At 34.0% G+C, this 14,224-nt stretch overlaps 1 protein-coding gene across 1 annotated transcript in view; it reads left to right on the top strand.

Moving 5' to 3' along the window:
* The first annotated feature begins 2,085 nt into the window (after window positions 1–2,085).
* Window positions 2,086–14,224, top strand: part of actr2a (actin related protein 2a) — a 13,696-nt gene continuing 1,557 nt past the window's right edge. Inside the window, exons 1-9 of the mRNA XM_048196210.1 lie at window positions 2,086–2,243; window positions 5,095–5,205; window positions 8,180–8,395; window positions 8,486–8,558; window positions 10,145–10,281; window positions 10,779–10,928; window positions 11,188–11,333; window positions 12,284–12,416; window positions 12,878–14,224. The exon at window positions 12,878–14,224 is cut by the window's right edge and continues 1,557 nt beyond it. Of these exons, the coding sequence (XP_048052167.1) occupies window positions 2,196–2,243; window positions 5,095–5,205; window positions 8,180–8,395; window positions 8,486–8,558; window positions 10,145–10,281; window positions 10,779–10,928; window positions 11,188–11,333; window positions 12,284–12,416; window positions 12,878–13,048 (1,185 nt within the window). The 5' untranslated portion in view covers window positions 2,086–2,195 and the 3' untranslated portion in view covers window positions 13,049–14,224. The remainder of the gene's footprint in view (window positions 2,244–5,094; window positions 5,206–8,179; window positions 8,396–8,485; window positions 8,559–10,144; window positions 10,282–10,778; window positions 10,929–11,187; window positions 11,334–12,283; window positions 12,417–12,877) is intronic.

The raw sequence follows: 14,224 nt of genomic DNA, 5'->3' as shown, positions 1-14,224 counted from the left end.
ATATAGATATTTTTGATATTATCTCATAATTTGGCAGCAGGTACAGGTGCTGGTCATATAATTAGAATATCGTGAAAAAGTTCATTTTTTTATTGTAAATTATTTTTAAAAATGAAACTTTCATATATTCTAGATTCCCTACATGTAAAGTAAAACATTTCAAAAGTTTTTTTTTTTTTTTTTAATTTTGATGATTAGAGCGTACAGCTCATGAAAGTCAAAAATCCAGTATCTCAGAATATTAGAATATTTCCTAAGATTTTCAAAACAGAAAAGTTCAAGTTCTTTAAAGTATGTTAATTTGTGCACTCAATACTTGGTCGGCAGCACATATTACAGCAAATGACTTGCTCCTAGCACAAATTACAGCATCAGTGAAGTGTGGCATGGAAGTGATCAGCCTGTGGCACTGCTGAGGCACTATTGAGCCTTCAGATCATCTGTATATTGTTGGATCAACTGTTTCTCATCTTTCTCTTGAAAATATCCCATAGATTCAGGGGTCAGGCATGTTGGTTGGCCAATAAAACACAGTAATATCATGGTCAGCAAACCACTTGGAAGTGGTTTTTGCACTGTGGGCAGGTGCTAAAGTCCTGCTGGAAAAGGAAATCAGCATCTCCATAAAGCTTGTCAGCAGATGGAAGCATAAAGTGCTCCAAAATCTCCTGGAAGATGGCTGCATTGACTTTGCACTTGATAAAACACAATGGACCAACACCAGCAGATGTCACGGCCCCCCTAAATCATTACTAACTTCAGAAAATTCCCACTAGACTTCAAGCAGCTTGGATTCTGTGCCTCTCCAGTCTTCCTTCAGACTCTGGGACCATGATTTCAACATGAAATGCAAAATTTACTTTTATCTGAAAAGAGGACTTTCGACCACTGTTCACTGTCCAGTTCTTTTCCTCCTTAGCCCAGGTAAGATGCTTCTGACGTTGTTTCTGTTTCAGAAGTGGCTTGGTAGTCCTTTTCCTGAAGATGTCTGAGTGTGGTGACTCTTGATGCGCTGACTCTGGCTTCATTCTACTCATTGTGAAGCTCTCCCAAGTGTTTGAATCGGCTTTACTTGACAGTATTCTCAAGCTTGCGGTCATCCCTGTTGCTTGTGCACCTTCGCCTACCCAATTTCTTCCTTCCAGTCAACTTTGCATTTAATATGCTTTGATACATCACTCTGTAAACAGCCACCACATTCAGTAATGACTTACTCTCTTTGTGGAGGGTGTCAATGATTGTCTCCTGGACCATTGCCAAGTCAGCAGTCTTCCCCATTAGTGTAGTTTCAAAGAAAAAGAGATACCCGGAATTTATACTGTAGGAATGGTCATTTAATGAAACTCAAATGTAAATATTCTAATATTTTGAGATACTGGATTTTGGACTTTCATGAGCTGTACGCTCTAATCAACAAATTAAAAAACAAAAAAAAAAACTTTTGAAATGTTTTACTTTACATGTAGGGAATCTAGTATAACTGATTCATTCATTTTTTAAAATAATTTACAATAAAAAAAATTACTTTTTCACGATATTCTAATTATATGACTAGCACCTGTATATTAGACTGCTGTCACTTTAAGACCTGACATGGATCCATTTTACTGTTGCATGTGCGTTTTCTTTCTCAACTGTCCTTCAAAATTAGAACAAAATTTGAAAAATGTGTGATAATTTTATTTATTTATTTATTTTTACCTGACTTATCTGCAAGCTTGTTTCCCAGGAGTCTGTTCTAAACATGTCATGGACAGAAGGGAAAAAAACGATGCTAAATGCAAATAATAAAATGCAACAGACCATATAATCATGTTTAGTTAGAATAGAAACAAAATATTTATTATTAATCATTTTTGCATGTTGCCTACTATACAGTTCAAGGAGGTATTAATTAATCCCAATTTTTGATTAAGGACATTTTGTAAAAAATAAAATCTGGGTTCTAAGATAAAACCATTTGAGGACCACTGATCCAGCTTATCTGTGAAAGGTATGTGCTATTTTAAGTAACTTTTATTTATAAATAGTTTATAAAACACTTTTATTTTGTAGCGTCGTGGCGGACTTTTACTTTGAAGGGGCGTGAAGGGCAGGGCGCTGACTTGCTGATTTCCGCCTGGCCGAAGACAGCAGTAGCAGCAGCGGCGGCGGTGGTGCTGAGATCAGGGCGGATTCACCGAGTCTGTAGAAACATGGACAGTCAAGGCAGGAAAGTGGTGGTGTGTGACAACGGGACCGGGGTGAGTGTGAGAGCGGACCTCATACTGCTCGGTCCGGTCTGAATGATGTGTTATTTCGCGCTCGTGTGTGTTTTAATGACGGCTTGCAGGAAAAAGATGCAGCGGAACAGGAAGTGAACTAATGGCACCTTATTTTACACTGTGATTATCTGTGATTTACACTCGACCTGTAATGTGGGAAACACTCTGAGCAGATGCACAGCAATCATAGATCATAATAGATTATAAATGGCTATTCATGTGGATGTTTTGTTGGAGCTGTGTGTATGCATTGACATGATGGACATTTACACATATTTTGATTTAGATTTTAATGGGGTCGCAGTGTGAGCATGCGTTATTGATAAAATGAAATGTTTATGCATATTTATATCAATGACGCATGTGTGTTTGTGTCTATAAAAGGAAAGATAAAGATGATCTCAAACTCACTTCCGAGTTTGAAATCTCACATCTGGCCGAGAGAGGAAGTGACATACGAGACAAGCCATAGAAACACATTCCATCATCATTCTCTCGCTGTCTGATAACAAATGATAGTGTTATGATAGTCAAATGATTCTTTAAATTATATTATGGTGCATATCCTGCAATACTATAGTATTGTGTGTCGAGATAAACGTGATATTATCACTGTATTAAGTGTCCAAACAACATATTTTCATGGTACCGATCCAAAAGGCATGATATTATCGTCATACATGTTCATATTCTGTGGTAAATATTAACCAAACATGCCATTACTGTAGTACAAAAACATGGTATTATTACAATAGTATATGTACAAAACATAAACGCCTCGTTTTGTTGTTTTTCATGAAGTGCGCTTTGAATTTCTCTTTCTTTTGTTCAGTATTATTATTAATATTTTGAATTATAACATAAAATTAAACACATTTTTAGTTGACGTTTTAGTCATTTTTTGTGTCGAAAGATTTTTGTGTTCACATCAGTGTTAATTTTGACAGCAAATTTTGATTTAGTTTTAGTCATATTTTAGTCATCGGAAATTGTTTTAGTATCATAAGATTTTAATATCATAAGATTTTAATTGACTACATCTACTGTAGACTAAAATCTAAAGGGTTTAGTTAAATTGTAAAGCATTAAGTAAGCATTTCTCTAACAATACACTGATCCAATACACTGATACACATCTGATATTCTCCAAACTGTTTGTTCACTTAAGACAACCAACTGTACTTTACTTGCCAAAGCGGACGGTTTTTGACTGTTCAAGTGCAACAACACACGAAAGAGAGCTCAATTCAGTGCTTGTCAGGGATTGACACTTATCATTGAGGTACTATTAAAGATTTTGTTTTAAATTTTAATTAGATTTGATTTTTTGTTTTTCTGCGTTCATTGTAATTTTAGTTAAAAATGTTAGTTTTTTTTTTTTTTTTTTTGTGTGTGTGTGTGTTTATGTCTTTAAGTTTTTGCTTTTAAATTTCTATATACACTGCCCTCCAAAAGTTTGGAAACACCCCTGGCAAAGTGTGGTTTTGGACGATATCATTTTTTTGGTGCAAATACATTAAAGTAACTTGACATTATCATTGAAGACCAGCAAGAATAATTTTCATTTTGATTACATAATAATGGCAATATATATACATGCCCCTTTGCCAGCTGTGATGCCTGGTTACTGGTTTAAACTTGGCCCAGGTTTGTAAAAGATTTTTGGGTCAGCACACCTTAATAGCTTCAACAATTGATTGCCAATTAAGTTTAGAATACAATGAACCAATCAGAACCCAGTTTAGGTCAGATAGCTGCTAATGGTGGATATTTTGAGGAATCGAATATTTAAGTTTTGTCTATGTATAAACTCTTTATGTAATAAAATGTTTTCGTAGTTTGTGTTGTCCCTTATCAGTGCAAAATTATCACAAATTAAAAAGGATTCATGCCAATATTGTCCAAAACCCCACTTTTCTTGGGTGTTTCCAAACATTTGGAGGGCAGTGTAGGTTTTTATTTCTGTTTTAGTTATTTTAGTACATCAGGTTAAGCTAAAGCTTGGAAACCAGATGATAACATAAAATGACATAAAATGTTTTTTTTTTAATTTCAGTTAACGTTTAAATCCAAGTAATGAAGATTTTTTTTATGGTTTAGTTAACTATAATAACACTTATACTTGTAAAATATATTGAATAATGTTCTTAGTCTTTCCTTCATGTGACAGAAGATACAGTAGTTTACTCTGAATTAAATAGAAATTAAATTAAATACAGTTTATTGTGTAAACAATGTAACAATAATGACCATGGAAAAATAATAATTATAAACCATCCCAAAATACACCGTGACTCTTATTCTGAAATGTCTGCACTGTAGCAGTCTGCTCATTTAAGTTCAGATGAGGGAGATAAAATATGCATTCTTACAACCGTCTAAAACATATTACCATATAAACATCATGTAGTAAACATTGTCATAATTCATCAACATTAGCTCATAAGCAATTGCTTGGCGTAAATGTGCGCTATTCATTAATTGTGAAGCAGTCTGAAGTGCTGCTGCGTGAGCCTGTAGAGGGCGCAACAGCGCCACGTTTCCCGTGGTTAGATCAGCACGTTACACTTCAAATGTGCTCATCTTCCACACAGGACAGCAGTCCTGACTGGATATCTTCCCATATCGTCCCTCTTTATCATTGTCGTCTCGTTTTTATTCGTTGACGAAAATTAAAGTAGATTTTAGTCATAGTTTTAGTCATTCAAAACGCATTTTTATTTAGTCATCGTTTCGTTTTCCTCCGTGAAAAAATGTCGTTGACAAATTATGACGAAAATTATTCATCAACTAAATTAATGTTGTAACTCTCGTTCTGTCTGTTTTTCAGTTTGTGAAGTGTGGATATGCCGGCTCTAATTTCCCAGAGCACATCTTTCCGGCTCTGGTGGGGAGACCGATCATCCGCTCCACGGCCAAAGTGGGAAACATCGAGATCAAGGTAAAGTTTTCTCACTAAACTACAACCTAAATCTTTCCCTACACTGACAACATGACTATGGCTCTGTTCCACTCAATAAGCTGCTTTGCTGTATACACCCTACATAGGCATCTGTCTCTGAAAATTATTATATACAGTGGCTTCTCTTACTGCAGCAACTTCCATTTTTCTGAGTGATATTTAGCATCAGTTTATCAGGAATGACAATTTTGTTCTCTTCAGCTCACTGGATAGAAACGGTGCTTTATTCGCAAATGCTTTCAAGTGCTGCCTATCTAGGTCATTCTCTAGATTTTGAATCAGAGATTGGAAATTGTCATTCTATGGATTTCAAAGAAACACCATGGTCTTACTTTGTAAGCGACGTAAACAGCAACTTGTGTAACTTCCTGCTTGAGTTGAACTTCCTGCTGAGTCTTTTTCACTATGGCTGGAGCCCACATGAACTGTGAAAGGGGTTTATGGGTTTCTCTGATTGAAAATAATAATACTTTTTTAGGCAAATACAGAAATATGTATATTTATTATTGTCAAAAGACTGAAAAAATATTAAGAGATTGTTTTAGGCATGTCACCTAAGTTTAGTGTTGGTCATGGACCCTTTTTAGCCATAAACACATTATGATTTTTGAGATGAGTGACAAGTTTTATTTTTAACATATATTAGTTTTTAGTTTTTAATACCACACTATTTAGAAGTTTTTAGAAGTGTTTTTAGAAGTATTAGAAGTTAATATGTCTTATTTTTTTAAATTTAGCTTATTAATTTTTTTTTTAAATAATTATTTCTAGGCAAATGTCTCAACTTAATCATGTAGGGGAACAGGTTTTGAAAATGATATTTTTCTAAAAAAAAAACAAACAAAAAAAACATTTTAATAATGTAATGTGTATGTTTAATTTTGGTTTTGTTTTTACTCTGTTCCTGTTTGTCTGAGTTCCTGGTTAGTTTCCCTGGCTGTTAAAGGGGTCCTTGATAAATATGATTTCACTTTTTCAACTTTAGTTGGTGTGTTATGTTGCTGTTTGAGCATAAACAACATCTGCAAAGTTACAACCGGTCCTGCTGAAATACACAAGGCCTTCCCTGAAATAGATGTCGTCTGGAGGGGAGCATATGTTGCTCTAAAACCTTTTATATACCTTTCAGCATTCGTAGTGCCCTCCAAAACATGCAAGCTGCCCTACCGTATGCACTTATGCACCCCATACCATCAAAGATGCTGGCTTTTGAACTGAACGCTGATAACACGCTAGAAGGTCTCCCTCCTCTTTAGCCCGGAGGACAGGGCGTCCGTGATTTCCAACAAAAATGTCAAATATGGACTCGTCTGACCAAAGAACACTTTTCCACTTTGAAACAGTCTATTTTAAATGTGCCTTGGCCCACAGGACATGATGGCGCTTCTAGACCATGTTCACATATGGCTTCCTTTTTACATGATAGAGCTTTAGTTGGCATCTGCAGATGACACGGCGGATTGTGTTTACTGACAGTGGTTTCTGGAAGAATTCCTGGGCCCATTTAGTAATGTCATTGACACAATCATGCCGATGAGTGATGCAGTGTTGTCTGGGCATCCAATAAAGGTCTTCGGGCTTGTCCCTTACGCACAGAGATTTCTCCAGTTTCTCTGAATCTTTTGAAGATGTTGTAGATGATGAGATTTGCAAAGCCTTTGCAATTTGATGTTGAGGAACATTGTTTTTAAAGTATTTCACAATCTTTTTACACACTCTTTCACAGATTAGAGAGCCTATGCCCTCTCTAAGACATCCCTTTTAAAGCTAATCATGTTACAGACCTGATATCAATTAACTTAATTAGTTGCTAGATGTTCTCCTAGCTGAATCTTTTCAAAATTTCTTGCTTTTTCAACCATTTGTTGCCCCCGTGCCAACTTATTTATGTACTATTGTGAATAAAATATTGGCTCATGTAATTTGAAAGTCTTTTAGTTTTCATTTTATTCAAATTTAAAAAAACGTCCCAACATTTTCGGAATTCGGGTTGTATTAAAATTGACAAAAACAACTAAATTAGCAAATTATAATGAAATGGAACATATAAAAATAAGAACTGATTTTAAACATTATTTAAAAAACTATAAAAGTATCTCAATGATACTAAAATAACACTGCAATGAATGCCATGAGTATAAAGATTTCCTTTATTTTTTATGAATTTCTTAATTTTTTAACATAAAGAGGACTTTTGTATGTAAGGCATGTTTTGGCTCTTCTATGAAGAATGAGTGTGATAAGAATGCTGATCCTGCATCAGTTTTTACTCTCCTGTTCTCTCTATATTGTGTTTGTGTCCTCTGTTCCTGTAGGACTGTAGAAGGATGGTGAGTGTTTGTATGGCTGTGAGTTTGACCTGTAGTGATTCTCTCTCCAAACCCTCTCAGCCCATGCAGAGCTGGTATCAGTTTTATCAAAACTAATAATAAATCTTGTCTCCTCACTAACCCTGATGAAATGATCTTGCTTGTATGTGAGCAATGTCTGACATTACCCAAAATGCACTTATTGTCTGTATGTCTGTATTGAATGGCATGAGTGTGCTGTGTCTAAAGAGGATATACAGGGTTCATTCAAACCTGGAAATATCAGGTTAAAAGTGTTTTCCAGACCTGGAAAATAAAGTTGTTAAAAATAAAGTTGTTTTAGTATCATTTATATACTAATTGTAGTAGTATTAATATTTTGAGTGTGTTTTTATATTTATATTTCCGTTTACTCACTTTTAATGACTGTATTGCAATACTTTTGATGTTTTTGCTGTCAGAAGAGATTCATTAGTCAACTCATGAGTGCATTTCATAAAATATGTCGATGGAATGAAATCACTTGAGTTTATTTTCCCATCTAACACTTCTCTTTCAACATGGACAGCTTCCGTTCAGCTCAAAATGAAAGATAACATGACATTGAGTCTACTGACCTTTGACCTCTCCTCTGTGACCTGTAGGACCTAATGGTGGGCGACGAGGCGAGCGAGCTGCGCTCCATGTTGGAGGTGAATTACCCGATGGAGAACGGGATCGTGAGGAACTGGGACGATATGAAGCACCTGTGGGACTACACCTTTGGCCCCGAGAAGCTCAACATCGACTCGCGAAACTGCAAGATCCTGCTCACGGAGCCGCCCATGAACCCCACCAAGAACCGAGAGAAGATCATCGAGGTTTGAGCGGCTGTTTGTTGTATTATACCTCTGATGAACCTCAATGAGATCTATGTTTGTGTGATTTTTGACCCTCTTGTCTCCCTGTAGGTGATGTTTGAGACCTATCAGTTCTCAGGGGTTTATATCGCCATCCAGGCCGTGCTCACGCTTTACGCTCAAGGTAATGAACCTGCCGGTGGGGTTTAGCCAGAGGCGAGAACTGATGATGGATTATGAAACGTTTATTTCTTCAGAATAACATGCACTGATGAAATGAGCATTATAGGGACAGAAAAGGACAGTAAGGAAGTTAATAGAGCCATTTTTTTTTTTATTTCATGTTTATTCTAATAGTTAGAATCAAAGAATAATTAAAAAAAGTAATCAATATAATAAACGGTAAATATATAAATGTATTAAAAATATAATAAATATTTAATGTATAATATATAAAACTAAAATGTAATATTAAATATAATATATAAAAAATATATCATAAATATTAAATATATAATAAAGTTAAACAAATAAAATAATAAATTTAAATATATGTAAATATATATAAAAACATTAAGTATTAAATGTATATCTAAAAATAATTAAAAGTAATAAATTATATATATATATATAAAGTATGTAATATCTAAAAAATAATTAAAATAAATATAATATTAAACAATATATACATATAAATAAAATATTTATAAAGATAAAAAAGTTTTAAATTTTATATATATATAAAATTTATATATATATATATACAGTACAGTCCAAAAGTTTGGAACCACTAAGATTTTTAATGTTTTTAAAAGAAGTTTCGTCTGCTCACCAAGGCTACATTTATTTAATTAAAAATACAGTAAAAAACAGTAATATTGTGAAATATTATTACAATTTAAAATAACTGTTTTCTATTTGAATATATTTCACAAAGTAATTTATTCCTGTGATGCAAAGCTGAATTTTCAGCATCATTACTCCAGTCTTCAGTGTCACATGATCCTTCAGAAATCATTCTAATATGCTGATTTGATACTCAAGAAACATTTAATGTGTACAATTGTACAAAATATTTGTGTACCATATTTATTTTCAGGATTATTTGATGAATAGAAAGTTCAAAAGAACAGTGTTTATCTGAAATCTAATCTTTTGTAACATTATAAATGTCTTAACTGCCACTTTTGATTGATTTAATGCATCCTTGCTGAATAAAAGTATTCATTTCTTTAATTTCTTTTCAAAAAAATAAAAATAAAAATTCTTACTGACCCCAAACTTTTGAACGGTAGTGTATAATGCTACAGAAGCTTTGTATTTCAGATAAATGCTGTTCTTTTGAACTTTCTATTCATCAAGGAATCCTGAAAAAAAAAAAAGTACACAACTGTTTTCAACATTGAAAATAATCATAAATGTTTATTGAGCAGCAGATCAGCATATTAGAATGATTTCTGAAGGATCATGTGACACTGAAGACTGGAGTAACGATGCTGAAAATTCAGCTTTGCATCACAGGAATAAATTACTTTGTCAAATATATTTAAATAGTACACAGTTATTTTAAATTGTAATAATATTTCACAATATTACTGTTTTTACTGTATTTTTAATTAAATAAATGTAGCCTTGGTGAGCAGACGAAACTTCTTTTAAAAACATTAAAAATCTTAGTGGTTCCAAACTTTTGGACTGTACTGTATATATAATATTTCACCAACTCAACTTTTCACCAAGTTCATAATTGTGAATGAATGTTCTCTGCAGGTCTACTGACGGGTGTGGTGGTGGACTCTGGTGACGGTGTCACTCATATTTGTCCAGTGTACGAAGGCTTTTCTCTTCCTCATCTCACGCGCCGTCTGGACATCGCTGGAAGAGACATCACACGCTACCTCATCAAGGTACGGCTCCACAGAGACTCTCTGTCGCCTGTTTTCCTCAGTCTGAATCAGTCCAGTCCTAATGTAATGTTTATACATCTAGTGTAAATATTACCATATCAGCGAGAAGCTTGTGAGTTCTGTCAGAGAAAGCGAACTAGTCAGCTCAACATGTCAGTGTAGTGTGTGTAATCACCATGTTTGTCTTTTAAACGTATATCAAAATGAATTATTTTTTCGCACATTTCTAACTTTACTTAAAGATGAAGTGTACCTTTTTTTCTGTATTAAAACGTTCTTCTATCAGTCAACCAGTGTTATTTTAGTATTTATTAGTACACTATTATACTTTTTTAAATAAGATTTTAATATAATAATAATATTTTATCTTATTTCTAAATTAACAAAAAATTACTGTTTTTAATAGTTCTGTTTTTATTTAACGATAGCAACACTTAAAACAAGCTTTCATAGGTGGACAAATGTCCAGACTGAAACTTAACTCTGTGTGTCTCCAGCTGTTGTTGTTGAGGGGTTATGCCTTCAACCACTCAGCGGACTTCGAGACGGTGAGGATGATGAAGGAGAAGCTGTGTTACGTGGGCTATAACATCGAGCAGGAGCAGAAGCTTGCGCTGGAGACCACCGTGCTGGTGGAGTCTTACACGGTGAGTTCGGCCTGATGGAGGGAGTTTAAATCCATAAGCTCTGTTCCATAATCTAGCGAGCATTTTAAAATGTCATAACCCATCTGAATGGTGGACTGGAACCTTAATGCCGTACCTTGACTGTAGTTCTAGACAGCAGTCTTGTCATTGCCACTAGAGGGCAGCAGCGTGTTGAGTGAATTCCACTCTTTTAAAACAGTTTCACTCTCATCCGTGTTATAGTAGGAGAATTCACACTAGTTTCTCACTGGGTTTGTAGCTGCCGGACGGTAGAGTGATTAAAGTGGGCGGCGAGCGGTTCGAGGCTCCTGAAGCTCTGTTCCAGCCTCACCTCATTAACGTGGAAGGAGTGGGTGTGGCAGAACTGCTCTTCAACACCATCCAGGCAGCCGACATTGATACCAGGTCAGTTCAGATAAATATATTTCATATTTAATATTCTATATAGGATATTATATAATATAGAATAATATGTATTAGATGTCATATCTTTATCTGTGTCAAATATTATCATATTTGTATACATTTTTTTGTCTCAGGCTGCATTTTACAAACACATCATGTAATTAAAAAAAAAAAAAAAAAGATTGTGTCATTTTATAATTGTAATATTTAATGTTGATAATATTTTATAATTATAATATTGTCAATGTCATTGTTAGATCATGTTTTATATATATATAGATATAGATATATCTATATATCTATATATTAGTCAAATATCTTAGGATGTGTTTTACCAACACATCATGTAATATCTTAAAAATAGATAATAAATACTTATAGTTTTTAAATATTTTAAATTGGTTCTAAAATACTATGCATAAAATATATAATTATATAATATTACATTTTTATATTTGTAATATTTAATAATTTTAATAATATTTTATAATTATAATATTGTCATTAAGTCATTATCTTTAAATGAGATATATATATATATATATATATATATATATATATATATATATATATATATATATATATATAAATAAATAAGAATGAATAATTTTAGGTATTATATATGTAATATATAATATAATATAACATAGTATGTATTACATATTGTAATCTTTATCTGTTATATTGTCGTATCTTATTTTTATGCTTTTTTTGGTCTCAGGATGCATTTTACCAACACAAATAATCAATAATTGATTTTTTAATTATTAAAAATTAATATTGTCTATTAAATAAATTCTAAAATACTAAACAAAATATATCATTCTATAATATTACATTTTTATCATTTTGATAATATTTAATAATGTTAATAATATTTTATAATACTATATCACATATAATTTTTTTGTGTACATACATAGTCATATTTGTCTCTGTCTTTATTTCAGGGCTGAGTTTTACAAACACATCGTTTTGTCGGGCGGTTCTACGATGTATCCAGGTCTGCCGTCTCGTCTGGAGCGAGAGCTCAAGCAGCTTTACCTGGAGAGAGTGCTGAAGGGAGACGTCGACAAGCTTTCGGTATGAAAAACACATCTTGAACAACAACTAACATGTAATGCAGACTTGCTCCATTGGACCGTGTCTAGAATGCACTGCAGGCGTCATAAAAACCTCCTTTGTCCACAATGTTCTGACCACTAGCAATTTGCTATTTCTTCTGCAGCATTTGAGATTATCAATGGACTATGATGTCAGAAATTAACTTCCTTTTTTAAGGGGAACTCCCTCTGAATTTGGGACATTTTTCCTTTATTTTTTTAACTTCTTTTTTTTTTTTTTCCTAACCATGAGAAAGGTCACAGATGCACTAAACCAAAAACATTAAAGTATAATCGCATGTCAAATATTAGTCATAATGCCTCTGTTATAAATATCTAGATCAATTTCTAACCCTTTTGAGTTTTGTTAGTAATGATTTCACACGTATAGCCTACATAATTGCTGTTTTACTGAATCTGCCTCCTTTTCTTTTTCTGTAGAAGTTTAAGATCCGCATCGAGGATCCTCCACGCCGTAAACACATGGTGTTTTTGGGCGGAGCGGTGCTAGCTGACATCATGAAGGACAAAGACAACTTCTGGATGACCCGAGAAGAGTACCAGGAGAAGGGAATGCGTGTTCTGGAGAAGCTAGGCGTCACCGTTAGATAAATCTCACATATGCACACAAAACATCACACACTTGCACTCACACTCCCAGTCACAGGGTGGCATTTTGGCAGCGTAAACACACAGAGGTTTCCAGCAGTTTTTGAGGATATACTTGAGAGCAATGATCAAATACTTGAACTTCCTTTGCAATCCAAAAAAGTGCTCAATGTTTGTAAGACATTCCAAATGTAAAGGTTCATATCACTGCTGCGCAACACGAGACGAAAATTGAATGAAATCCAGTTATTTGCTCACAAAACGACCCGTTTATGCTGCCAAAATGAATCCTCAAATGTATTACCATATCATTTCCTTCTGTTTGTTTTGAGTCCTGTCTGTCTCATGAATTCACATTGACCCTAACGAAGAGAAATATCACTCTAAAAAGAGTAAGAAACAGGAGGATGTTGTGCAAGTAGAGGGACAAAACAATAAAAAGATGTATTTTTAAGAAGTTTTGTAATAAGGATAAAAATCCAACCAATTTGCTAATAAAAAATTAAACAATATAATAATTGTGGCCGATGGTATCAAACACAGATGTTCTTCTGAAGGCAGATTGCTTTTGCTGAAACGTCTACTTTCTATCTTACTGTCTCTGTCTTTAATCTCAGTGTTTGTGCGCTCCATTATTGGCTGTGCACTTCAACTCATGCCCTGAAAATAGCGAGAGACAAAATGCAGTAGCGACCGGGACCAACTTCCCCAAATAACATTTAACAGAACATTTGAAGAACGTTCTTTTGTCATATATCATCGCTGAGGACGCTTTAAATGCAGCGTTAGTCTGCCTTATTTTAGTAATGAAAATTTGGAAGTCTTTAAATATAGACTCTCTGTTCATGTCATTCCACTTGCGGTTCCAGGATCAGTTCTTCCTTTCAGTCTAAAGGACCTTCATAAACAATAGTATCAATTTCAGACTCCATTTGAAAGGGAAGTGATAATGTTCTGACGCATGTTTAGCGTACAGTTATAGCTGCAATCTAGAACCTCATTTGCGCATTTGGCAGGGTGAATCTCATGAAACGTGTCTGGGTCACGTTTCGCTCCAAAATCTAAAGAAAGAAATAAGAAGTTTTAATTTTCTTAAAGGAGTTTTAGGGAGACTTTTTTGCATTGTGCCATTATTTTCATGACAATTAGGCAAAAATCTCATCTCATTACTGTAATGCT

The sequence above is a fragment of the Megalobrama amblycephala genome, linkage group LG7, assembly GCF_018812025.1.
Source record: "Megalobrama amblycephala isolate DHTTF-2021 linkage group LG7, ASM1881202v1, whole genome shotgun sequence".
Lineage (NCBI taxonomy): Eukaryota > Metazoa > Chordata > Actinopteri > Cypriniformes > Xenocyprididae > Megalobrama > Megalobrama amblycephala.
This window is presented reverse-complemented; position numbering and strand designations above follow the sequence as displayed.